The sequence below is a fragment of the Anarrhichthys ocellatus genome, unplaced genomic scaffold (assembly GCF_004355925.1).
Source record: "Anarrhichthys ocellatus isolate YVR2014 unplaced genomic scaffold, GSC_Weel_1.0 scaffold121, whole genome shotgun sequence".
In the NCBI taxonomy this organism is placed as follows: Eukaryota; Metazoa; Chordata; class Actinopteri; order Perciformes; family Anarhichadidae; genus Anarrhichthys; species Anarrhichthys ocellatus.
This window is the reverse complement of record NW_022280151.1, coordinates 607,366-633,765: the sequence shown is the minus strand read 5'-3', so window position 1 is coordinate 633,765 and position 26,400 is coordinate 607,366. Positions and strand designations below refer to the sequence as shown.

General features: G+C 40.9%; 1 protein-coding gene across 3 annotated transcripts in view; it reads right to left on the bottom strand.

Annotated features, from left to right (window-relative positions):
• tmc3 (transmembrane channel like 3) overlaps positions 1-24,101 on the bottom strand; it is a 74,455-nt gene extending 50,354 nt beyond the window's left edge. For 2 of the 3 annotated variants that reach the window (XM_031876986.1, XM_031876989.1), the window contains exons 1-7: positions 23,888-24,101; positions 21,117-21,272; positions 17,155-17,230; positions 14,448-14,529; positions 14,074-14,180; positions 8,908-9,006; positions 804-946 (exon numbers count right to left, since the gene is read on the bottom strand). In XM_031876986.1, coding sequence (XP_031732846.1) covers positions 804-946; positions 8,908-9,006; positions 14,074-14,180; positions 14,448-14,529; positions 17,155-17,230; positions 21,117-21,272; positions 23,888-24,009 — 785 coding nt within the window. In that variant the 5' untranslated portion in view covers positions 24,010-24,101. The remainder of the gene's footprint in view (positions 1-803; positions 947-8,907; positions 9,007-14,073; positions 14,181-14,447; positions 14,530-17,154; positions 17,231-21,116; positions 21,273-23,887) is intronic. The other variant, XM_031876988.1, reaches the window with a different exon arrangement.
• Positions 24,102-26,400: the final 2,299 nt, after the last annotated feature.

Here is a 26,400-nt window from a genome sequence, read left to right as displayed (position 1 = left end):
ACAGCATGATGTTCATTTAGTAAATTATGGTCCATTTTAGGGTAAAAAATAGACCATAAAGCGGAGAATGCTTTAGGGTGACTTACTGTGTGATTGACAGGTCGCTGCCGCCAAAAGTCTCTCCCCCGCATTCCAAATATGGTAACTTCCGAACATTGGTTGCAAGAAAAACAACATGGCATTGGCCGTAATCCATGATGGCGACGCCGAAATTGCCAAACTGAAGCAGATGCTATTTGAGTGTTAGTACAGGGTTTTAAGGGAATGCATTGGTTCTGATTCTGATTAAAAAATCTGAACGTGAAAAAAAACATTCTTAAATAAAGATAGGAAGAAAGCTCCAGGGATAAACAGGTCAAACAAACAAAGAACTTTCACCCATGAGACTGCTGCAAATGAGCTTATTTCAACACAAACCACAACTTTTTCCTAACCAAGTAGTTGTGTTGCCTAAACAAAACACAGAGCCAGTTGGGAACATGCTAGTTCTAGATAGTCTCAAGAGCTTTAACAGCTTCCTCTGTTTCAGACTCTCCGTCTCCTCAAATGTCTGCACTGTCTAGATGGCTTGCACTTGGTCAACAGCACACATTTGCATGACAAAGTTCCCTCAAATTGAACTCTGACCGAGATTTTTGTTTACTTAATTCCCCCTTGTGAGCTGATCTGCTGATTGCAGCTCCATTAAAGATGAATTACATTTGCTCCTTAACTTTGCAGTTTTAAATGCTGCTGTGACCAGGCCATTTCTATGATCAAATCATTATCATGTCAGTATGAGTTGTAAAGAGCTTAATGATTACTTTCTTAAAAGGATGATGAAACTGTAGGCAAAGACAGCCATCCCAACCAGGAAGTAGGCGAGGGGCAACCGGTACCCTGCACTGCCAATTTTCCTCAGCCTGCCATAGTAACCATAGAATAACACAGAGTACTGCAGGTAGCCCTGTGGAGATCAAACACACACACAACACATGTTGACAAGAAAACAACAAGAAAGTACAGCACATCTACAGCTACATTATACAACTACATCTAGAGCAGAGGTCTTCAACAGGGTTTCTTTTTTCTCTAAACATGAATCTGTCCATTATTTTAATAGTTCAGTATTGTATGCAAGATAACAGGTATGTTTATGCATGGCAGTGGCACTAATAGGCCATCACTCATTTTTCGTTTCCACATTTATGTTTAAAATGAAAACATCAATTTGAATAGCTTGTATGCATGATTATCATGCAATTGACAGACAATGTTGATATTGGCATTGGTATCAGCTGACAAGGTGTGTTTATAAATGGCAGTGGCACGGCCTCCCTACTCACTGTGCCTTGCACATGTTTAAAATAAAAAAAAGAATATATGAACCTGTGTATTATTTGAATAGCTTAGTATTGAATGCACAATAAAGAGGTATGTTTATACATGGCACTATTGATTTACTTAAGAAAAGAAGATTTTTGTGTGTGTTTTAAGAAAGCTGGCATTTGGAGGGAGGTTTTGTATTAATGGTTTAATATTTTGTCAACTGTAAGTGACTAATCTTTTCCAGACCTAATTTAATATATCATATTCTCTTGAGTATTTCTGTAAAATGTTTGTTGTGAACTGCACTACTTATTTGAGACAACTTGATTCTGTACAGCTCACTTTCAAATAATTTGAAATGTCACAAACAAGTAAAGAGAGTCAGTGTGTATGCACACTCATAGAACAAGTGGCAGAGACAGAGCAGATGGATGAGTCTAGTGTTGTACAACAAGGAGTATACTGAAGAGCCTCAACGAAGTGAAAGAGGCCGCATATTAACAGAAAAAGGAAGAGAATTTCAGAAAGAAAAAACAAAAGAGCTACTGCTTCGCTTTGACAGTATTTACGAACGCTGGAAAGCAATAACTAAGGTGGCTAAAAAATCTGTAACAAAACAGGATTCCAGTAACATCCTCCAAGAACACATCAGTACTATTCAAAGGAAATTATCTGAACTGAATAATGTTTATGATGAATATTGAAGGATTGACAGCAAGCTGGACAAATGCATATCAGTCACCAAGATTGTTGTACACAATGCTCAGTCTCAAATTCAAGGAACAGAGGAGGGACTGATTTGGCCGGATGCAAGCTCTGTATTTACATCTACGATTTCCAGTGTTTCATCTCCAGACTCCAAGTGTTCTAAGGCTATTTCCATTCGCTCTAATGTATCCTCAGTTAAAAGACAGAAGCTGCTGCCGAGTATGCAGCCACCAAAACTGTGATGAAGATTATGGCTGAGCAAGAGTGCCACCAAGAGAAGCTGCAAAGACTTGAAGTTGAGAACAAGCTGATAGTTGCAGACCAAGAAGCAGCTGCAATAACTCGCTGTCTTCAAGGAGAAAGGTAAGAGACTGAACGTAGGATAGAAAAGGAGCGACAAGAAGCTGCTCTCTTTAAGAAACAGCAAGAAGAGAATGCTGCGAGAAAAAAGTCTGTAGAGGACTTGAAAAGTGGGCTTGAGCGTTTGGAGGAGCTACAAAGACAATGCAGCCAGAGCAAGGCTTCAAGTCTATGATGAAAATTAGTTATATCCAGATCAAAGGCTTATACCACATAACTCTGAGCTGTCTACGCTTGAGCAAGCAAGTAATCAGGTGAACCCTGTGTATCACCACCCACAATCACTAAGACATGTGGCTCCATGAGGTGTGCTTCAAAACAACATGGGAGAGCTTGTGAAAGTTCTGGCTGAGGCTATATCAGCAAATAAGCTGCCCATTCCAGAGCCTACAATCTTTAGTGGGGATCCACTCAAATTTAATAATTGGAAGTCGTCCTTTCAGACACTAATTGAGATGAAAAATATTCCAACTGCAGAGAAAATCTTCTTCCTTCAGAAATATGTGGGAGGAGCAGCTACAGAGGCCTTAGAAGGTCATTTTCTGATTGATTCAGAAGATTCATAACACTCAGCATGGGACCTGCTCAATGAACGATATGGCAAGCTTTATGTAATTGCCAAAGCCTTCTGAGACAAATTACATGCTTGGCCAATAATAGCCTCGAGGGAGAGGGCTGAGTTAAAAAAATGTGTGGACTTTTTACGCAGTTGTGAATCCGCTATTGCTCACAACGAGAGTCTAAATGTTCTTAATGACCAAAGCCAAACTATCCGACTGGTTAAGTACCAGATGGAACACAGAAGGTTCAACAGCTTTAACTATTTTGTGACATTCCTGACAATGGAAGCTAGTATTGCGTGCAACCCTATAACATCTTACCATGCATTATGACAGAGTGAACCTGATAAAGCAAAGATCAAGAACCAAACCATAGTGGCCTTCAAGAACAAAACTGTAGGCGCCAAGATCTACATGACCAACACCAGTGAAAGAAACAGTCACATGTGTGTTTTGTAAGAAATTAGGACACAGTTGCTGCAAACTTATTGAAAGGCCAGTCATTCAGAGTGAGAGACTATGCTTCGGATGTTTGAGTCCTGGCCATCAATCCAAGAGCTGCAGTAGCCGGATGGTCTGTGACACCTGTTCAAAACGTCATCCTACATGGCTACACGATCGCTCAAAACAAGAACAAAAACCAAGGAGAGAACATTGTAAGGAAATAAGTTATAGCAAGGAAAGAAATCCACAGTCAACACAACTACAACAAGTTATCAAGGAAACCACATCTAACAGAGTTGTGCAAGATGGCAATATTACACAGACTTCAGCGATAGTACCTGTCTATGGTCAACACAAAATGATTCAAGCAAGGAAGTTCTTGTCTATGCACTGCTCGATTCCCAAAGTGACTCTTTATTCATTCTTGAGGAAGTGGCAAATATTCTAGATACGAACACAGAACAAGTGAAGCTGAAACTATCTACAATGTCGTCAAAAAGGACAGTTGTACCCTGTAAAAGACTCAAAGGCCTAGAAATAAGAGGGCTATTCTCCTCTAAGAAGATCACATGCCAACAACTTACACTTGTGAATTCATCCCTGCTAATTGGACACATATCCCAACTCCAGAGACCGCTATGGCATGGCCTCATTTGGAGGATCTTGCAGAACACATTGCGCCACCAAAAGAATGTGAAATTGGTCTATTGATCGGGTACAATTGCCCACAAACGCTAATGCCTAGAGAAGTCGTATGTGGGGAAGAAAACCAACCTTTTGCTCAGAAAACAACTAGGTTGGAGCATAGTGAGTTATGGTGACCCACGAGAGCACTACAGCGATGCTTATGGAGTAAGTCACTGCATCGTTGTAAGGCAAGTGACGCCTGAACCCAAACCAACAGTCAAGCTCAAAAGTTAAGTTCACTATGTTTGCAAGACTCGGATCAAAGAAATGATGTGTCCAGATTATGTAATTAAGGTGCTAGCATCTGATTTCAGTGAAATAGTTGAAGAAGAGGCAACTGTCTCTCAGGAATATCGCCACTTCTTGGCTAAGCTGAGAGATGGAATCAAACACAGACAAGATGGTAATTAGGAAATGCCCTAACCTTTCAAACAAGACAGACCAAATCTACCCAATAATAAGTCATGTGCTGTTCAGCGTTTAATGTGCTTGGAACGGAAGCTCAAGAGAGACCAGAAATACTGCTCAGACTATGTGAACTTCATGAAATATATCATTGCTCGTGGTGATGCAGAGTGGGTTCCAGAAGAAGAACTCAACAATCAGCCAGTCTGGTAAGATACAGTATGTGTCGTCTTCGATTGTTCAGCAAGGTTCCAAGACACATCATTGAATGACCACCTTCTTACTGGGCCAGAGCTCACAAACACCTTGGTGGGAGGTCTTTGTAAGTTTCGCAAGGGCCTGATTGCTATTATATGTGATGTGGCGCGAATGTTCCATCAGTTTGATGTAAGGCCTGAAGACCAAGACTACCTGAGGTTCTTATGGTGGGAGAATGGTGACCTAGCATCTCCACCATTCATTTTCCGGATGAAAGTCCATCTGTTTGCGGCTGCCTCCTCAACCGGCTGTGCCAATTTTGTTCTTAAACATCTAGCCGCTGAAGGTCAGGATCAATTTAACCAAAACACTGTTAAATTCATCCAAAGGAATTTTCATGTTGACGATGGACGTGTAACGTCTGATGCTGAGGCAATCCATCTTGTCAAGGAAGCAAGAGGGCTTTGCAGCACAGGCAAGCTAAGACTACATAAGTTAATTTCCAACAGCAAGAATGTATTGAAATCAATACCAAAGGAAGAGTGTGCTGAAAGTGTCAAAGACCTTGATATGGCTTTGGGAGAGCCGCTCATGGAAAGAGCTCTCGGCATTCAATGGTGTGTGTCCTCTGATGACTTTCAGTTCAGAGTTACAGTCAAGGAACACCTGCTGACAAAAAGAGGAGTGCTATCTACAGTAGCTTCCATCTGGGTTCGTAGCCACTTTCATTATGCTGGGAAAGCAGATATTGCAACAACTGTCTCAAGACAAGGTCGGTTGGGATGAGCCACTCCCAGAAGAGCTCAGGACACAGTGGGAATCATGGCTACAAGATCTTCAAAACATGTCTAACGTAAGGATCAGAAGGTGCTATATTCCAGCAAACTTCATGAATGTCAAACAGTATGAGCTTCACCACTTCTCAGACGCCAGCATCACAGGCTATGGGGAGTGTACTTTTCTCAGAGCAATCAACACTAATAGAGATGTCCATTGTTCGTTGGTCATGGGTAAGGCACGTGTTGCCCCCGCAAAGGTGACCACAGTACCACGACTTGTTATCTGCAGTAGTAGCAGTAAGGACAAGTGTTATGCTCAGAAATGAGCTTGAAATAGATGGTCTTCAACAATATTTTTGGACAGACTCGAAGGTCGTTCTTGGGTTTATAAACAATGACGCAAGACGTTTCCACGTGTTTGTGGTGAACAGAATCCAAAGAATCAAGTCCACTACAGATCCACAACAATGGCGATTTGTACATTCCGAAGATAATCCTGCAGATCAAGTTTCAAGAGGCCTAAAGGCAGATCAGCTTGTCGCTTCAACTTGGTTTAATGGGCCAGATTTTCTGTGGAAAAAAGAGCTGCCCATAGAAGACGTCAAGGTGAGTGAGGTTATTGACAACGATCCAGAACTTCGAAAGGCCCAGGTGCTCAACACCAAAGCAAAAGAGGACTGGACATTGCTACCTGCCAAGGTTTTCTGACTGGAAAAGAGCTGTCAAAGGTATTGCTCGTCTCAAGCACCATTTATTTATTTTTTTATTTAAACTTTTATTTAACCAAGTGAGTCCCATTGAGATTAAAAATCTCTTTTTCAAGGGAGACCTGGCCAAGACAGGCAGCAACATAAGAAACACATAGTTACAGACAGAAAACATTGACATTTTTGTGAACCTGGCTCTATTTCTTTCATTTTAGATTTAAAAACAGTAAGTGGTATCAGTTCTTTGAGTTTTAAATCATTCTGCAACATATTCCATGATGAGGGTGCAGAGTACACAAAAGCCCTTTTTCCCATTTCCGTTCTGGCATTTGGGACAGCGAGCATAAAGAAGTCCTGAGAACGCAAGGAGTATTGTCCGACACTTTCCTGCATGATGAAGACACACAGGTAGCTTGGGAGCACACCAACGATTTCCTTATAAATGAAGGTGTAGCAATGACAGAGCCTACGGGTGGCCAAAGCAGGTCATCCTACCCGAGAGTATAACTCACAGTGGTGAGTCAGAGCTTTACAATTGGTAATGAACCGCAGTGAAGCATGGTAAGCTGTAGCCACCATACGAAGACAGTTAGCAGAGGCATGCATATAAAGAAGATCACCATAGTCCAACACAGGTAAAAAAGTAGTCAACATTAGTTGAAAAGCACAGCTTATGCTAATGCTAAGCAAATCAAGGGTCTCAAACCTAAAACAACTGAAGCCACAAGTGTTGAGGAAAGACTGGAACCAGAGCTTAAACGGAAGCATTCAGCAATGAAATCAAAAGTATAAATCAATGCAAGTAAGGAAAACCTGAAGACAAAACAAACAAGCTACACAAACTAAGTCTCTTTGTAGATTAATAGTGTGCTCAAGGTTGGAGGACGTTTGACAAGATCTAGCCTTCACCCACATGTCAAGCATCATGCCATCGTACCAAAGGCAAGTCATGTGTCTTCTTTACTCATCAAGCACTACCATAAAAAGGTGCATCATCAAGGGAGAGGAATAACTGTAAATTAATTGCGATCCAATGAAATATGGGTTACAGGATGCAACAGCGCAGTAGCCTCACACATGTACAAGTGCACAACATGCAGAAAGTATAGAAGGAACAAACAGGGTCCGAAGATGGCAGATTCACATATTCACATTCACATATGGTGGCATAGATTGCTTCGGACCGTTCTACATGAAAGAAGCTAGAAAGGAACTGAAAAGGTATGGTCTTCTTTTCACCTGTATGTGTTCTAGAGCCATACATAGTGAAATGCTTAATGATCTCACTACGGATGCATTCATAAATGCATTGCGTGCATTCATCGCAATACGTGGAAATGTAAGACAGTTGAGATGTGATCAAGGTACCAACTTTGTTGGCGCAAAGGGAGAGTTCATGAATGCAATGAAGGACCTGGATCATGAACAGTTAAAGGAACATGGATGTGAGTTTGCAATGAACTTCCAATCATCAAGTCACACGGGAGGTGTATAGGAGAGACAAATTAGGATAATCAGAAGTGTTCCAACAGCAATCCTTGATCAATCTGCTAAAAAACTTGACAGTGCATCACTTAGAACCTTTCTGTATGAAGTGGCTACTGTAAATATCAGACCACTGACAACAGAGCACTTAAATGATCCAACAAGTCCAACCATATCCTCATGATGAAGTCTAACATAATATCTCCCCCTCCTGGTCAATTTGTTAGTCAGGCTCTCTACCTACGCAAGAGATGGCACCAGGTGCAGTTCTTGGCAAATTAATTCTTAACAAGGTGGAAGAAGGAGTACCTCCTTAATCTTCAGCAAAAGACAAATATGGCTAACGGATAAAACAAATACGAAGGTTAATGACATTGTTATCCTACACGAGGACGGCTCTCCACAAAATCAATTGAGATTAGCAAGAGTATCACAGGTGAACCCTAGCAGTGATGGAAGAGTCAGAAAGGTAAAACTGTTAATGAGTGACTCAACCTTAGATAACCAGGGAAAACGCACCACTAAGCCAGTCTATCTTGAAAGGCCTGTACAAAACACAGTTTTACAGCTTGAAGCAGAATAATTGTCATGGCTATTTTTGTGAGGCAAAATCCCAAAAAATTGTGATTTGGTGGGAGTTTAACAGCCATAAATATTATTTATGTCATTATTTAATATGCTTGTTTACATATTATTATTTGTTATTTATTATTAGAAGTTGATATACTCCGCTCAAAGATTTAAGTTTAAGTGTTAAATTGTTTGTTTTTGAAAATTCATGTTTTTCAAGTGGACTCATTTCCCTCGTGGTTGTGTGCACCCAGCGAGGTATGTTATTTATGTTAACTGTTTGACGTGCAAACAGTTTTTTTGTGTAACGTTAACGCCAGCTTATTTTGTATGTTGAAATGTATTTGAACAGTTCGACGGTGGATTGATGACGGTGGTGTTGACTGAGATGAACTAAGGTGTCGTGTATTTCCTGGAGGGAGTGATACACTGAGACATACTTGCCCTGGTAGGAAACTTTCAAAAAAGGTGACTGATCACAACAGCTTAATGCACAGGGAACCTTGAGTCATTGTTGCCTTCAAATAAAATGTATATAATAATGCTAACAGGTCTTTACAAGCTCAGTCTACTAACATAAAAGGTGGGGTGGCCTTGGAGTAGAGGTCAGGGAGGCAGTAAAGTAATGTTTGAACAATGGTCTATTGTATCTGTAATGTGCTATTGACAGAACAGTAAAAGGAAAGAGAGGCTTACCCCAAGAGACCAGATGGTGTCCAGGTCCTGGGCTGAAGCCAGATGCTCCTTGGGTATAGTTTTACTCCTCGTTGTTCCAAAAGGAGCTCCAGCCAGCAGCTAGTACAAACAACCACAGACCAATACAATATGATATTAATACAGACATTTAAATACTGTATGTACAGTGATAACACGCTCATGTCTTATTGTAGTTAGTTGATTTAAACTTTTCACCTTGTAAAACATTTGGTTATAAGCTGGCAAGAGTGGAGCAAAATATATTTGCAGTTCATTGTGATGACAATTGTTAGGTCAGTAGCTACATGCAAGTTGAAAGGAATCATTCAACACCTTCCTTTTTTCTGAGACTGAGATGAGAGGATTGATATCCTCTCATCAGGACATGGAGTCAGGACATGGTTAACTTAGCTTAGCATAAAAACTGGAGGCAGGGGGAAACAGCTATCTTGGCTCTGCCCTACCAACACTTCTAAAAAACTAACTGACTGTGTCTGTGTAGCAACTGTGTATGCTACACAGAACTGCTGAAGGATAAACTGTCATTTATTAATAACAGCCGAAACACGTAACTCATCCAAAGACCATGACCTGTTGTTTTTACATTTCTGATTCAACCAACAATGTGTAGTGCAGCTACTCCAGCTCTGTATTTAACACACCGACATGACATTGATATTAATTTTCTCATCTCAGTCTTGGAGAGAAGCCGGATCTGGGTCTGTCCATTTCTGGAGCGAGAACTTGCATATAGACACATATGCATCCTGAAAAGAACTTAGTGACACCTCTGACATACTAGAACCTCTGACTAGAAAAGTCCTGTGTGCTTCAGCAAAATGAAAGAGCGTAGTGTGTCTTTAGTGTTACACTTAGAAAGAGGCAAACTTCAGAAATAAAAGTGAGTAATAACTGATATAATTAAAGCTGCAAGCAGCATTGATTGGGCCCTCGCAACTTCACGCACGTTGAGGGTACTAGCAGGACTCTGGCTATGCATTTCTGTGACCATCATACACTGCGTGCACGAGTTAAACGGTATTTCTTGGTACTGGCAGGACTCCGGGTGACGCAGCCATGCATTTCTGTGACCATCACACTCTGCGTGCACGAGTGAGATGATATTTCCTGCGTAGACCAGCAGTGTAGCAAGATCATGTTGCCAGGTCTTAAGCCTCAGATGTTTTGAGTGTACATCCAATACAATCATAAATGTAAGCCTGTTAAGATCATTAAGAAAATAAATGTGTGTGAATGTGCTTCAGTGTTTGTAACATAACAGACAGTCAGTTTACTGGGATGGGGTTCAACTCTCTGCAGTGTCCTGCTGATTGTATTTGGACTTACATGAAAGTTAACAAAACGGTAGTGCCATTTGCTGTTACTTGAACACTTTAATTTAACACTGTTTTCATTTTAAGTTCTTCTGTAACTTTAGATTGTTGTGTGAAGCATTCATTGTAACATTTTACCTGATTGTCATGAAGAAGCTCTGGACAGATCATTTAAACTAATGCCCACGGACATGGTTTGAGAATCCACTGTTATCTAACTTTTGCTCTCCAAGCATCATAGTTTGCACATATTTAGATCAGAGAAGTCTTTTTCTCATGGTGTGCCCACAAACCCTTTCAATAAGTTCAGTGTTTGGGCCGCTGTAATTATAGAATCCTGCTTATGTCCGTGCTTATCAGTAGGTGGCGCTATGATTATGAGTTAATATTGGCATGCAGAAGTCCTAAAGCCATGACAGTCAACAAGCATGTCAAGTTTGGGACAGTTTTGACAAAGTACAGTCGAGTTACAACAGCTTGATGGATGATGGTGAACCGTGTAAAATGGCCGTCACACCATATCCACGTCGTTCAATGAAACTTAAAGCTTTTAGTAACTTTTAATCGCTAAGGTCTTTAGATTGTTCTGACCAAATTCTAAGCTGATCGGATTAATTCCCTAGCAGGAGTTCGTAGTACAGCACCTGGAAATGGAAAAAAAACACAAGAAATTCATACAAAATTCAAAATGGCTGACTTCCCGTTGGGTTTAGAGCATGGTCCCAAGAGACTTTATTTTAAGTCCACGTGTGATACATGTGCCTGTCTTGTTGCTACGTTTTTGTTTTTCACACTTGTTTCTTGAAGAGATAATTTGGATTGATTTTAAGTGTGGTTGTATGAAGTACTTCTATGTACTGAGTGTATTACTACAATAGAAACAGACAGGAGTACCAGCATAAAGTAATCTTCTGCTGTGGACGTATTTTAGACTCAATATCAGTTTAAATGAACGCTATATTTAGAGATCAAATTTTGTAAATCTATGTGAAACGTACAGCGAGGGCTGCTTCGTTGAAATTTTGTAGGGGGCGCTATTGAGCCGATTTGCCACTCTGAACCAATAAAATCATATTATATAACTACATTTTGGGCTTTAAATGTGTATGCCAAGTTTGCTTATGTTTCGAGCATGTCTCTCAAAAACACCTTAATTTTTCATGGTGAAGAATGCGTCGCCACGGCAACAGCTTTTCACGAAACAACAAGCTTTGAGTAACTTTTCATCACAAAGGTCTTTAGACTGTACCGACCAAATTTGAAGTTGATCTGATTAATTCCCTAGGAGGAGGTCGTTAAAGTGCAGTGCCTGGAAATGACAAAAATGACACTAGAAATTCATAAAAAATTCAAAATGGCTGACTTCCGGTTGGGTTTAGAGCATGGTCCCAAGAGACTTTTATTTAAGTCCATATGTGATACATGTTCCTACCAAATTTCATACATCTAGGTCAAACATACTGCGAGGGCTGCTTCGTCAACATTTTGTAGGGGGCGCTATTGAGCCGATTTGCCACTCTGAACCAATAAAATCATATTCCATAACTAAATTTTGGGCTTGTAATCTGCTTGCCAAGTTTGCTTATGTTTCGAGCATTTTTAGCCTCTCAAAATGACCTTCGTTGTTAATGGCGAAGAAACGCTTCAAAAGCTTCATGAACTGGTATTATGAACTTCTTACATTTGTGTGGAAGTAATTTGATGTTGATTTGATTTACCTACTGAGAGAAACAAGCCAAAGTATAATGACTTTAACTTCCTGTTACCAGTAGGTGGCGCTATGACTATGATTCAAAATTGGCCTGCAGATGTCTTCAGGCTGGGAGTCTAATCAAACATGTGCAATCTGGTAAAGATCTGATGATGTGGAGTTGAGTTACATCAGTTTATTCGTTCATGGCGAAGGATCGAAATTTGCCGAGCCGCCACGTCGCCGCCCTTCAACAACTTCTTACAATTTTCACAATGAAGCATTATCAAGGTCTTAAGGCTGTTCTGACAACATTTTAGAGGGATCTGATTAATCTGTGAGGAGCAGGATGTCAAAGTACACAACTTCCAGTTGCCACTAGGTGGCGCTATTACTATGATTCTAAATTATTACATAGATGTGTTCCGGGTCAGGATGTTATGACATATGAGAGATCTGGAGCAGATTCGACAATGTACGGCCGAGTTACAACAACTTCCTGTTTTGCGGCGAATGGTGTTTTTTTGACGCCACGCCACGGACACATAGTTCAATAACTTTTTGATCTTTGAGTAACTTTTCACTGCCAAGGTCTCAAGAGCATACTGACCGAATCTGAAGTCAATCGGGTCAAATCTCTGGGAGGAGTTCGTTAAAGTATGACGCCTTGAAATGGTCAAAAAAGTCATAAAAGTCAAAATGGCTGACTTCCTGTTTGGTTTAATGAAAAACTCCAAGAGGATTTTTTGTGCGTCTCATCACGTTCCACATACCTACCAAATTTCATACAGCTAGGTGAAACCCAATGTTGGGGCTACTCAATAGGGGGCACTATCGAGCCAATATTTCATACCGCAGTTGGACACCGCAATCAGACTGCAATTTTCGCAAATTCTGGCTTGCGTGCCAAATTTCGACATTTTCCCAGTATCCCAAGCACCTCCTTTTTGTGACGAAACACTAAGAATGAGAAGAATAATAATAATAATAATAATAATAAACAATCGAAAAACAATAGGTCCTCCACTCCGACTATGTCGGTGCTCGGGCCCTAATAATAACTCTCCAGTCCATCCGTGGACACATCATTTACAGCAGGAAACAAGCACACACATCAATGTGACAGAACATCCATGATGTGTGATGTTGGACGATATGACTCACTAAGCAGAGGTGAGACAAAGGATGGATGTGTCAGAGCAGACAGTGGTAGCTTAGCTCCAACAAGGAGAGGCAGATGAAATAAACGGGCATTGGGAATGATAGGATGAGTAATGTGTGGGGAAATTGCTTGTGTCTGGATGTCAGTGACAAACATAAATCAGCAGCATTTTGTTCCTGTCATTAGATCTTGACCACAGTTTGGTAGTTTAACTGGTTGAGCTGTAGCTGCTGGAGAATCACCAGCCTCACTTTGGATGAGGTCACACAAAATACTTTACTAACGACTAACTACCTGAATTAATCATCAATTGCAGTATTAATAAAGCATATATTAACATAGTCCCAAACCATTAGTGCATTTCTAAATTATTATATATATATAAATGCATGAATAATGTACATCTAAATAAGTTCTTAATCATTTACTTACACTTTGTAAATGATCTTATTAATCATCTACAACTCCATAATAATTGGTTCGTAATATATATAATACTCCATTTACAAATGGGGACTCCATCATTTATAAAGTATGAAAACACAATCATGAAACACATAATAGATGAGCTTATTAATCAACAATAAAACATTTCTAACTGTTGTTATGAACTGCATACTAATGAATTATTAATGTAGGAACAATGCTTTATAAATGATGAATTAAGTGTTTACTCATACTTAACTAATGCTTTATAGCGTGTAGTTATTATAAAGTGTTACCGATACATTTGAATTATCAACCCATGTCATTTATATCTATTCTTCTTATTTAGAATCGGTGGGTGGAGTATCCATCAGCAGAGCAACATCCTTGGCCTACACACACTTCCAATGAGTCATCAGAGGCTGTTTTTGTATAAGTCCATACATTGCTTTTTATGAAAATTCCGCACAGTATAGCTTTAAGCCTATGACTCATATATGATATGGAGTATTGTGCAATATATGAAACTTGTAAAGTGAAAGAGCCTTGCTGACCTCTGGTAAGACGATGAAGGCTCCAGTCATGATGGTGAGGACGATGTTGATCCCAAACAACCAGCGGAGGAAGATAAAGTAGGAGGCCACGCCCGACCCAAAGTGACCTCAACAAGACACAGGAAACATCTGACTGAGACATGTTGACTTGTTGCACAGTCACACACTCTACTTTATGTTTCTGTGCCCTGAAAAGGACTAACACCAGAAAGTATGACCATACTGAGAGAAGACTGTCCTGAAAAAAAGGAATTTAGGTCTAGGTGAGTCAAGTACTAAAATGTTCTGTCAACTGTCATTACATCCTTGGAAATAAAACAAAAGAAAAGATAGCATTACTGTTATTCATTCTGAGGAAAAAACAGATGACTCACTTTCAATTTTCTTGATCCTCACTTCCCAGGGAATGAACAGAACCACGATGTTGTAAAGTACACGTGAAAGTTTCTTCAGCAGCTGCAGGAGGAGAAACCAGATTTGAGACCTCTGAGTAACACTCACCTCCACAATGGGCAGTGGTGACTGTAAAATGATTTGACCATCTAGCAAGGATTCGAGATAAACTCTTTTGCTGTCCATACCTGATCATTTTAGATGATAGAAAACCCTTTATAATAATATGATAATACTTTGTATTAATAGAGAGGTTTTTTTACATGGAAAACTAGACAGGTGCAGATCTCCGGCAGGTGTGTCTGCAATGAAATACGATGAATTAAATCAACCTACAATTGGCGCCCCCGCCCCACTACGAGACAAGGTCATCAGGCGTGTTTTTCACTCGCAGGTGTCACACAATAGATGCGCTGTCTTAAAAGGTGCACGATAACTGTGTCGGCTGAGCAGCGGTGATGCACTCAGCTACGTTACACCAGCGGGCCCTACCGGCAGAGGGCCGGGTCACAGCAGTCATATCTTATGTAGTTTGGTTCAGCAGAATGTGAGATAAGCTGTGGACTAACACAGAGATGCAAACTAAAACAGAATACGAATGCATAATTGAGCAGGACATAAATCATATCTATTATGTGAATCATATCTAATAGTAATATGAGCATGCAGCAATGATAAAAGCTATGCTAATATATTTACAACAAATCCTCCAAACTTAATGACAAAATACATGATTTGTCTTGCCTATCTAAATACATTAACATTTTCTGATCTTGTGCAACTATCTTCTGAGTTCTGAGATGCATTAGACGATCCTAAACAAAACGTTTTTTTGGTCTTCTAACTGTTGTGTTTTTCATGACAAATCGTCAGATCTGTTGTTATGGATCATTGTAGCCGGATCTCTTAATCTGGCATTTGTTTTCAGACGTGTATCGATCAAAGTGTTTTGTGACCTCTCACCTCTGTGGTTGGGGTTAAGCAAAATGCCCTGGTCATGGATAAAATAATCTAGCAATAACTTTTGGCTTGAAACAGAGGTTTTGAAGAGGTGTAATAATGAACTACTTCTGCCTTTGCTTCTGAAGCATAACATTTGGCAAGTAAATGTCAATCATAGGTGTTCCAGGTGTTTGAGCAGTAAAACCAGCTGTTTTCTGTTTCTGGAGAGGACAGTCTTTGGTGTAACAGCTGTCTCAGATCAATGACAAGTGTTCACACATTCTCACATAGTCAGCATTATTTAGGATGTCATTTTGTTGCACATATGTATCCATGTTGTCCACATAAGAATTGACTCTGTGAAGCTCTTCACCTCATGTGATGAAAAGTAAAATCAGAACTGAGATGATAATTATTAGCTGGACCAATAATTCTCATTTTCATTATCTGGAAGCCAAACTGTAAAATATATAAGTCATCATCAGACTGCTCACTAAAACTCAATTTATTTTAATGGGGCCTGAACATTTTAATTAAACAGAGCTTTTACAACGGGCTATAAATTCACTCATGCTGCTGTGCTACAGCTGCAAAGCTCTCCTTTTCCTCTCTGGATATGAGTGTGTGAAATACAGAGACAGACACAGTATATAAAGTTATCCACAGTATGTGTATGTTCAGCTCACAGGAGGCAGCCTGCACAATGGAAATCCAGCATGTTTTATAATCATCTAGTTACTGCAGTGCAGTAAAATAGCAGAAAGAAGCTCCTCTCAGCATACAGTCAGACAAAATCAATGCAGTTGTGTGTCGAGCACATATTTTACTGAGTGACAAACTGGATATAAGAGTATGTTAGGTCAGCCAAAGCAGAGCCACCTTTGTTGTTTTCAATTTCATATTCCTGCAGACCCATTGTTACAATGTTTTTTGTATTTTGTGTGTGTTAAGGACAAGATCTGTTCGATTCTCATCCACCTTCACAACATCGTCAATAAACAAACAAGTCCTTATAACAATCTTTCTCTGTGGCTGCTTGAGATGTGGGTGCCTTGGTCACCCCTTGACGATTATAACCACCATGCTCCATGGATCTACAAAAAGAATGTATCCTCATACAACGCTTCATAGGATATCTTAAGAAAAGTTATTTTGTTATTTTCTGTGCTTTTTCCTGCAAATGTCCAGCAGCGTGAGCGATCATTGCACCTGCACAAGCCCGAAGAGTGTAGGAAATAAAACTACTTGTTTAGGTTTGGTTAGGTGACAAATGTCAAAGTTGACTTCTGGTTTCACATGGGACCCAAGGAGCGCTCTCCAGGGTCATGAGACCCATCCATCCACCCAGACCTCCTCCATTTCTTTATACTACGTCATCGGTCCTGCCTTACGATTACATGGATCACATCAGATGGATTACATGGGTTATATACATAGTGCATTACTGAACTGTGTATGAGAACAACCTGACCAAAAGGATCCTTGAGAATACAATACATATTCTAAACCAGAAGCATTGAAAGAACAATTTGGAGTCATCCTCAGATTTGCTAGTATTATTATTTTAACCAATCAGTGGTGGTATAAATAACTTTGGTTCTTTTGTTTCTACACACACAAAGAACCCTTGCAGGTTAACATTATGCAACATTTTACAAGTGGACTACAAACTGTTTTAATTCTCTGCAAACTGCATTTAATGCTATGGGATCAAAAACATACTGCGAGTATGAATGACATACATACATCAGCTCCTGCAGTCTGGTAGCCTCTGGTTCTGGTGAGTCGGCCCTCATACTTCAGAACGATCTCTCTGGCCTGCCTGGGACACAAAGACACACAGGTGGTAGTGCAAGTACTCACAAATTGAATGGACTTGTTGTATTCTTTACGCAAATACTTCCATTGTGTGTACATTTACACTTCTAGTACTACTCCACTAGATTAAATATTGTACTTTCTGATCCAAAACCTCCATCTGATTGTTGTATGTGTATTGTTGGATGTGATTATTAACTGTTAGAAAGACGTTTTTAAAATGAATGATCAGTGGTGATTGCACATGCGGGGGTGTCCTGGTAAAGATGATAGTGGATGAGTGAGAGTTCAGGACAACCTCAAAGTGAAAGTGAATGTTTCCATTTCCATAGGGGAATCATAAAAAAACGCAACAATGGAAACATGCAGCAAATACAGAAACGATGCAAACTTGTCCCAGTGGAAAAGTTTTGCACTTGTCGGCCACCTTTCAAACCAGTACTAAAACCAAGATCCTTCTAGAACCAGTAGAGCAGCAGACTGCTTCCATTGAAATAAACTGTCTAAAATTATTGTGTAGCTTTACAGTCCATTAGACAAAGAATCAGCTTATTCAGCACTGGGGACATCTAGGAGGGCTATGAGCCATGTATCAATCAACGGACACTCAACAAGACTTTTCTGTTTGCTGCTGCCTTTAATTGAACCACATTCAAGGATATGAATCAATTTCCTGCATTTCTGCATTTTACTACTGTATTTTATTTCTTACACTGCTTTTTAGTGTTTTAATGACTGTTTGTAATGTTTCAATGAATGTTCTTAATTGTTTTTAAAGCTCCTTTTCTTTTGCCTTATGTTTTGATGCTTTTAATGGTTTTATGTGAAGCACTTTGAATTACCTTGTTGAAATGTGTTATACAAATAAACGTGCCTTGCCTTACACACTCTCCTAGGGAAAGCAACTGTAGTTTTTACAATTATACATGGGTTTTATTTTGTCATATTATATTTTATTGTTACGGTGAGGTTTGTCAGAAATCTAAGTAAAAAAAATGAGTCATTGCAATGAGTCATTTCAGTGGGAGTAATCGCAGACATTCAGCCTGAGATTAAAGAGGGTGTAAAAGGGCAGACTTGCATCCCATCCCTGATGATGGTAATAAAACCTCTGCAGTAATAACAAACTGCCCATATAAAACCTGTTATCCATGGCACGTACTCAGCACATCTTGAGCTCCCTATCTACTCTGGTTTTCTCTGGCTCAGCCTGTTCTCTATCTACTGGTCTAATTACATTCAGTCAACTGTTAGAACAGCCTTCACAGTTTTGTGTCTGATCACACAGCACTTATGGAGGAGCTTCTTTAGACATGCGGACATTCACAAGGTTCATATAGCATTTGGACACCTGGCAGAGTGTTCACACATGTTGAACCATTTCCCACAGAGATGTCTGCTGTCAATGTTAACAGAGTAGTAAGTACAGTATATTTATATATTTTAAAAATGATGTTCAGTTCAAATGCTGCTGTACATTTACAAAAATCATTTCATACAGATGTCTTCTACAAATGACCATTCACGAACATGCTTATATGTCTTCAGCTATGTGCCTGCCAGTAGGACTAAGCAGTTAAAGGAGGAACAAATGAATCAGCCAATCAATATGTACAAAAACACTTCTTCAGTGGGCCTCTGAGTTGTAAACGGAGTTGAGAGCCGCAGCGCCTCGAGAACCAACGCTGTCTCCTCAAAATGACATCCATGTACTATTAATCTGCAACAGCAAATAATATTTTTTTTTATTAACATAATGAGGACACTGTTTTAATGAATATATCTGCAAAATATTTACTAACAGCATAATTAATTGTGCTTTCCTTCAAGATACACATGTAGCAACTATACACATGTAGCAACTACATAGTAATGTTGAGGCAACTCAAGGTTGGGGGAAATATTTATCTTGAAAAAAAGTCAACAGTGACTTTTGGGTGCAACATGTTAGATCTGGTCATAATTTTTGTTTAAAACAAAACAATGTACTAATATCATGGACAGAATGCGAAGTGTTTACAGTGTTGACGTTTTGTCAAAGACATCTGTGTATTGTGTTGCAGAGATATCTAGTGAAAACGCATGCTAACCAGCTAACCCCTGGATTTAATCCAATAAACAATCTATCAAAGTGAACACAGACCGTACAGGCCCGGTTATTGTCACAGTAAACACACAGATGTCTGACGTGGACTATAGACCGACAGCGTGTTATTTTGACCGTCTCTCAGAGTTTCAGCGGTTTGGTTGAATCTTGCGTATTCTTGTCCTGCTGTTAGTTAGTAGTTGGCTTTTTATAACTGATAACTGTAAATGTAGATTGTATTGAGGTGAAATGCTGCCCCCTATTTCTTTGCAGTATGTGGTCAGGTGTTACACATTGCAGCTTCAAATATGAGCAGGACCTTTTTACTTTTTCAGTATTTAACCCAAATGACCATATTTCCGCAGCCTTGGGGTGGAGAACGTCAAGTTCGGGGGTCTCGGGATCGCCTCTCTGCTGTTTGCAGATGATGTGGTCCTGTTGGCCTCCTCGGATCGTGACCTCCAGCATTCACTGGGGCGGTTTGCAGCCGAGTGTGAAGCGGCGGGGATGAGAGTTAGCACCTCCAAATCTGAGGCCATGGTGCTCTGCCGGAAACCAGTGGATTGCTCCCTCCAGGTGGGGACGGAGTGCCTACCTCAAGCGAAGGAGTTCAAGTATCTCGGGGTCTTGTTCACGAGTGAGGGTAAGATGGAGCGGGAGATCGACAGACGGATCGGTGCGGCTGCAGCAGTAAAGCAGGTGCTGCACCAGACTGTCTTGGCGAAGAGGGAGCTGAGCCGGAAGGCAAAGTTCTCAATTTACCAGTCGGTCTACGTTCCTACCCTCACCTATGGTCACGAACTCTGGGTCGTGACCGAAAGGACAAGGTCGCGGCTACAAGCGGCCGAAATGAGTTTCCTCCGTAGGGTGGCCGGGCTCAGCCTTAGAGATAGGGTAAGGAGCTCGGTCATCAGGAGGGAGCTTGGAGTAGAGCCGCTACTCCTTCGCGTCGAAAGGAGTCAGCTGAGGTGGTTCGGGCATCTAATTAGGATGCCTCCTGGACGCCTCCCACTGGAGGTTTTCCAGGCACGTCCAACTGGGAAGAGACCCCGGGGAAGACCTAGAACACGCTGGAGGGATTACATCTCCCAGCTGGCCTTGGAACGCCTCGGGTATCCCCCAGAACGAGCTGGAACATGTTGCCGGGGAGAGGGAAGTCTGGGTCAGCCTGCTTGGCCTGCTGCCACCGCGACCCGACCCCGGAGGAAAATGGATGGATGGATGGACCATATTTCCCGAACCAAAGTGCCTCGGTAGCCTAAACTTAATCACATGCTCCTGTGGATGTAAACCTTAGTCTGTGGTGTTACAATCCAGAGCTTGGTACACCCCCCCCCTTCTCCCCACACAGCACTTTGTGCAATGGAAGAACTGCTGCCAGGGAACATAATACACACAGCAATTGCTTTCTGTCCAAAATGCATTTGGCAAAGCATTTAGCATTAAAGTATATATTTGTAGAAGCCAGGGTTGCTGTAAGAGTAATTGATGATGTTGTCTTGTCACACTCATGCACCACAAGAGGCAAACTAATAAAGAAGAGATCAGTTAGATAGCATAGTATCAGTTAGCTGTTGATCTTTGGATGTATTTCAGTAACACAGCAGGATACACAGTCTTCATACCTCCAGAGGTTTTGGTGAGTCAGGTGCTGAGTCATACTTGCTTTCAATTCAATGACATTAACATATATACAGCACTTTCATTGAGAAAAATAGCCTTGTGAGTGTGTTTGTGTGTGTTAAGAGCAGAAGAGGAGGGAAAGAGTGAACTATCACACCACAGATACAGAGGGAACAATTACACTTGGTACTTTAAGACTTTGAGCTTGCGTCTCATTGGCCAGGGTCTGGTCCGAATGTTGGCAATGATCTCCTTCTGGTACTGAATGTTCTGGAACATCTCCTCTGGGTCGTTGCTGTCCACCCGCTCATCCTCTTTATCTTCATCATCTGAGGAGCTGCAAAAGAAGACACAGGGGCACAATGAAAAAGGGGCCGGTCTGCTAATATTTGAAATCAAAACCAATAAAGAATGTCATCTCAGCGACTGCTTTGGGCTGACCCTTATGTTTCACTGAATAAAAGAGGATTAAGTTACTATTATTACTGACAGTTTGTCCACCTTTTCCAACAAAGAAAAATAAATGATGATGTTGTAGCCTGAAATGTTTGGGATCAGATCAAACCAATTAGATGATACTCAGAGGGGACATTTTCCTTAAGACAGCTATCCCAAACAGTGCAGTAAATAGTAAAAAAACAGTTCTGTCTGTTAAACTCTAGGCTGCCGGTAAACTTCTTTTATGCACCACTGATTTGGTGGTCACGAACTCTGGGTCGTGACCGAAAGGACAAGGCCGCGGCTACAAGCGGCCGAAATAAGCTTCCTCCGTAGGGTGGCCGGGCTCAGCCTTAGAGATAGGGTAAGGAGCTCAGTCATCAGGAGGGAGCTTGGAGTCGAGCCGCTACTCCTTCGCGTCGACAGGAGTCAGCTGAGGTGGTTCGGGCATCTAATTAGGATGCCTCCTGGACGCCTCCCACTGGAGGTTTTCCAGGCACGTCCAACTGGGAAGAGACCCCGGGGGAGACCCAGAACACGCTGGAGAGATTACATCTCCCAGCTGGCCTGGGAACACCTCGGGATCCCCCAGAATGAGCTGGAACATGTTGCCGGTGAGAGGGAAGTCTGGGTCAGCCTGCTTGGCCTGCTGCCACAGCGACCCGACCCCGGATAAGCGGAGGAAAATGGATGGATGGATGGATGATTTGGTTTGTGATGATGTCATGAGTGTCTTAGTTTACGGTTCAGTTTACTGTGGAAACAGAAAAGTTAAAGTGTCCTCTAACCGCTCATGGACTGCAGAATGTGTGTGTGCATCACAGAAGTGATCATATTAGAAACATTTCAAAAAAAGAACTGTGACTGTCAATGTTTCATTTAATTTGACCAATTAGTAGTTAATTAGATAACATGTCAAGCTAACTTGATATGATTTTAATTTTATTGTAGGTCTGCTTTCGGCCTAATTGATGCACATTCATCAAATACTATTTCATTAATAATAACAACATCCCAAAGTTGCTGATTTCCATTCTGTCAAAAATCCTGATCCATGCTCCAATTGCTGGCAAGTTCCTAGATCTCTGGTGAATGGGATAACTACCATTAGTGCTGATCAATACTGTATCTAGTGGCTGATGAACAAAGATGGAGATTTACAAAATGATGCATGGGGGGGGGGGGTCTCATAGTAAAGTGGCTGTGTCATTTAGCCTCTGGACTGCAGATACACCCTTCTCTAGCTATTTGAAAACACATCATTCAAAGTTGGCCCCTCTCCCGTGGCTCAGCGACTCTAGGAGCGAACGTCCCCTGACCGCGGTAGCCAGAGGAGAGCTCGGTGTACCACCAAACCCCAGATTCACTCTTGTTTTGGAGTTTCACCTCGCAATATTTGTCTTTTTCGGTCCTGTGTCTGCCATTTTCGTAGCTTCCTCTTGAATGCGTGCTTGTGCATGCAGAAATGTCCCGAATAATAATAACAAAATAAGAAGTAAATCAGAAGAAAGAGGCTGAGGGCAGGGTTCCTGTAGATACAGACACACCCACACACTTAGTGGGTCAGAAGGGATGATTAAGAGGGAGAATTGTTGTATCAGTCTATTTTTATTTTTTTTTATGGGAAATAACATTTCACCACCTCTCATCTTGTGTATCATCTTCTTCAAAAGGTATAATATATCCTGTGTTGCATCTCACAATAATTAAATCGTATATTATTTTGTGTTTATGAGCTTTGAGAAAGAAATTCTGTATGTCGAGTGCACTTCTTCAATCGCATCGTCCCTCCTTTTGTAATACATGTTGTGTACATTTTAGAAACAGTCTCTGGAGATGAAGACAGCTGTTTTAGTGTCCGCTGAGTAGATTGAGTTAATCTGATGAAAATATCTAAGGAAATGATAAAAGATTGCAATCTCCAAATAAACGAGATATATCAATAACCTCCATAGCAAGCCATCATGTAAATGCATCCCCAATACAAATAGAGAAACGGGATTTTGGCTGGTTGTGAGTATCTCCATATCGAAACATGGTTTACAATCACTGGAAGAACTTGAATAACATATGAGCTCCACCATCACCAAGTTATTATCAGAAATAAACCAAATGGTTGATGTTACATTAATGACAAATTAAAGTGGTTGCAATCTGTTTTGACATTTCATTCATAACTGATCAACATATCTATCATATGAATAATTCACAGAATCAAACTCTTTAATCTTGTGTGATTAATAAACTAAATATGCATAACGTTAGATGACCAACAGGTCAGAATGTCCCTGGATGGCAGTCGATGGTAACACAGCACACAGGAAACTCTTTGTATTTTCTCTGATGATTAGATTTAGAAAAAGACTAATTGTATAAGCTACAGGAAGTAATTTAAGGCTCAAGGAGATGACAGTCATAAAGCGTGAGACAGACAGAGACAGAAAAAGCTTAGAGAAATCCTGATAGAAATAAGATCAATCAAATGAAAAAGAAGAGTGAGCAAAGCAAACTCACCCTTGCTGGTGGTCCTGGTAGGCTGAATAAATCCTTCTGGAGTTCTTCCTGATACTTTTGTGCCTCTTGGCTGCAGACAGAGACCTGCTGCTGCCAACAAGAGGCTCAGACACTGTACTCATGCTGTCTCTGCTCAGAGTGTGTGTACAGGTCAGTGTGGGAGCAGACACTGCATGCTGCTCAGCTGACTGGACTGGGGTGACTGTAGTGGAGCTACCTGCTGCTCTGGACCCCACTGGAGCACCACATACTACAGCAGTCCAGGCTGAAACACACTCGCTCATCAGGCCAATCACAGCGATACTGACTGCTTAAAGGGACAGCACCAAAGAGGCCAGACATCATGTTAGATTTCTCTATCTACTACTTCAGTTTAACTCACAAGGTATGGGTGTGTATTACAAGGAGATCAGTTCTTACGATATGATTCAACAAAAAAATATAAAAATATATATATTAGTCCAATGTAAAAATGAAAAACGATACTGGGAAAGTGTCATGCGCTTTTATTCAACGAATTTAAGTCTACATGAGGCCTTTTTTTGCAACAGTAATAACGTAATGTACCTTATGTTCACTTGGCTCCTGCTCTGAGGGGCAGGGGTATCATAGAGCTGAATGAAGGACTGACAGATGTCTCTTGTAATTGGTGGCTGCGTGACTCTACTCAGAGGAGTACTTCTGACCAATGTGTCTTTGTCCACGGGGACCAGTCACAACTTATAACTTCAGATGAAAAACCTGGATGTTCAACTCAGTCAGGCCCTTGAGTGATCCTGCAGATAATTTAGGCATAAAGCTTGTTGGAGCTCAAAACCTGAGGAATTAACATTAACAACTGATGTGGGCTATTGCCTTTTACTGCCAGTGTTGTCTCTACATCGTTGTTAGGATCTTTAGTTCTGAAAAACATTTTTACAACGCCGTTATCCTGTAAAGCACGTGTCAAACACATGTGCACGAATCCGGCCCACCACGTCATTTTATGTGGCCCGCGAGAGCTTGAAAGGCATATGATTGTCTTAAAACTACTACTACTGCTTTACAGTGTACAATGACCATAAACTACATCTCCCATCTACATCTGTCGATTTTTTTGACCTGCAAAATAACGGCATCCTGCCGCTAGACAGAAGGTTTTCCATATCTGCGTTTAACTAAAGTGGTTTTCCAACAAGTGATTGAGTTGAAAAACATCGACAAATAATCCCAAAATGTCCAAGAAGAGAAAAATTGATGCAGAGGGAAGGCAGTTTAATGAAAGATGGGAAAGCGAATGCATGTTTGTGCTTCAAGGAGAAAAAACGGTCTGTCTTCTGTGTTATGAGGCAGTGTCGGTGTTGAAGGAATACAATTTACGTCGGCATTTTGACACCAAACACGGAGCCAAGTATGCTAAATTTAGCCTCCAGGAAAAACATAAAATTGTCCAAAAATTAAAAGGCAGACTGCAATTGCAGCAGAATATATTTACAAAAGCTACAGCCAAAAATGCTGTGAAAGCTAGCTCTATTGTGGCTGAAGAAATCGCCCCAGCTTCCAAGTGTTTTTCAGAGCAGCCCTGTCTCCTAAAAATTACGTTCCCCTAAAACTAAAATGCATTCTCAATTACGTTTAACCATAAACGCATTTTCTCCCTGATTATGTTTGTGTTTGACGTATTACAAATACGTTTCTAATCAACATATCTTTGCCAAACTCTAGTCTTTATTATTTTTCTGTGATCTGCCTCGCCTCTACCCTCGCCACCCATGAGTTGTTGCCACGCGGCCTGTTACGAGGGCTGACGGACTTGACGACAGGGTGTTGTGGAGTTATATTTTATTAATTTGTATCCACCCTAACCCTGCTCTAACCCTAACCACGTCCCCACCCAAACCTAAGAGAGTCACGGTTACTCCCGGATTTTATCAGTGGGCAGGTATTGTAGCCGTGTAATGTTCCTCGTTGCTCGGCCTGGATGAGCGCGTTTCTGGTGGTATCTCGGCCGACAATTCGGTGTTGTTCCCGGGGTGTGGATGAGCGCATTTCTACTGCGGTCAAGTCAGCAGACACTCAGATCTCCATGGTCAACTCAGCAGAGACTTAAATTTTAGTGCGCCTATACGCTGAAACTTACGGTAAACGCAAACACACGGCACAGATCAGGAGTGAGCGAAGGACTTTGCAAAGTTAGCGGAAAGATTAAAGTGAGACAACATCCTGTTTTCTACAGACGAACATCCGGTTTTCAAAATAAGATGCCAAGTGTCTTTATTCTTTGATTTGTGGGTTGCTGGAAAGATATTAAAATGAACTAGAAAATGCATTTCCTGCTGAAAATGCGTTGGAATGCTGAAAGCTGAAATGAATTGCATAAACATTGCTGAAAATAGATAGATAGTATGAGAGACATACAGAGATAGAGGGAGAGAGACATACAGAGAGAGAGAGAGAGAGAGAGGAGTGCGTGTGTCTGTGAGTCTGTGTGTTTATCAACATCACTAATTAGCTTAATCAGAAACACCTGTGTC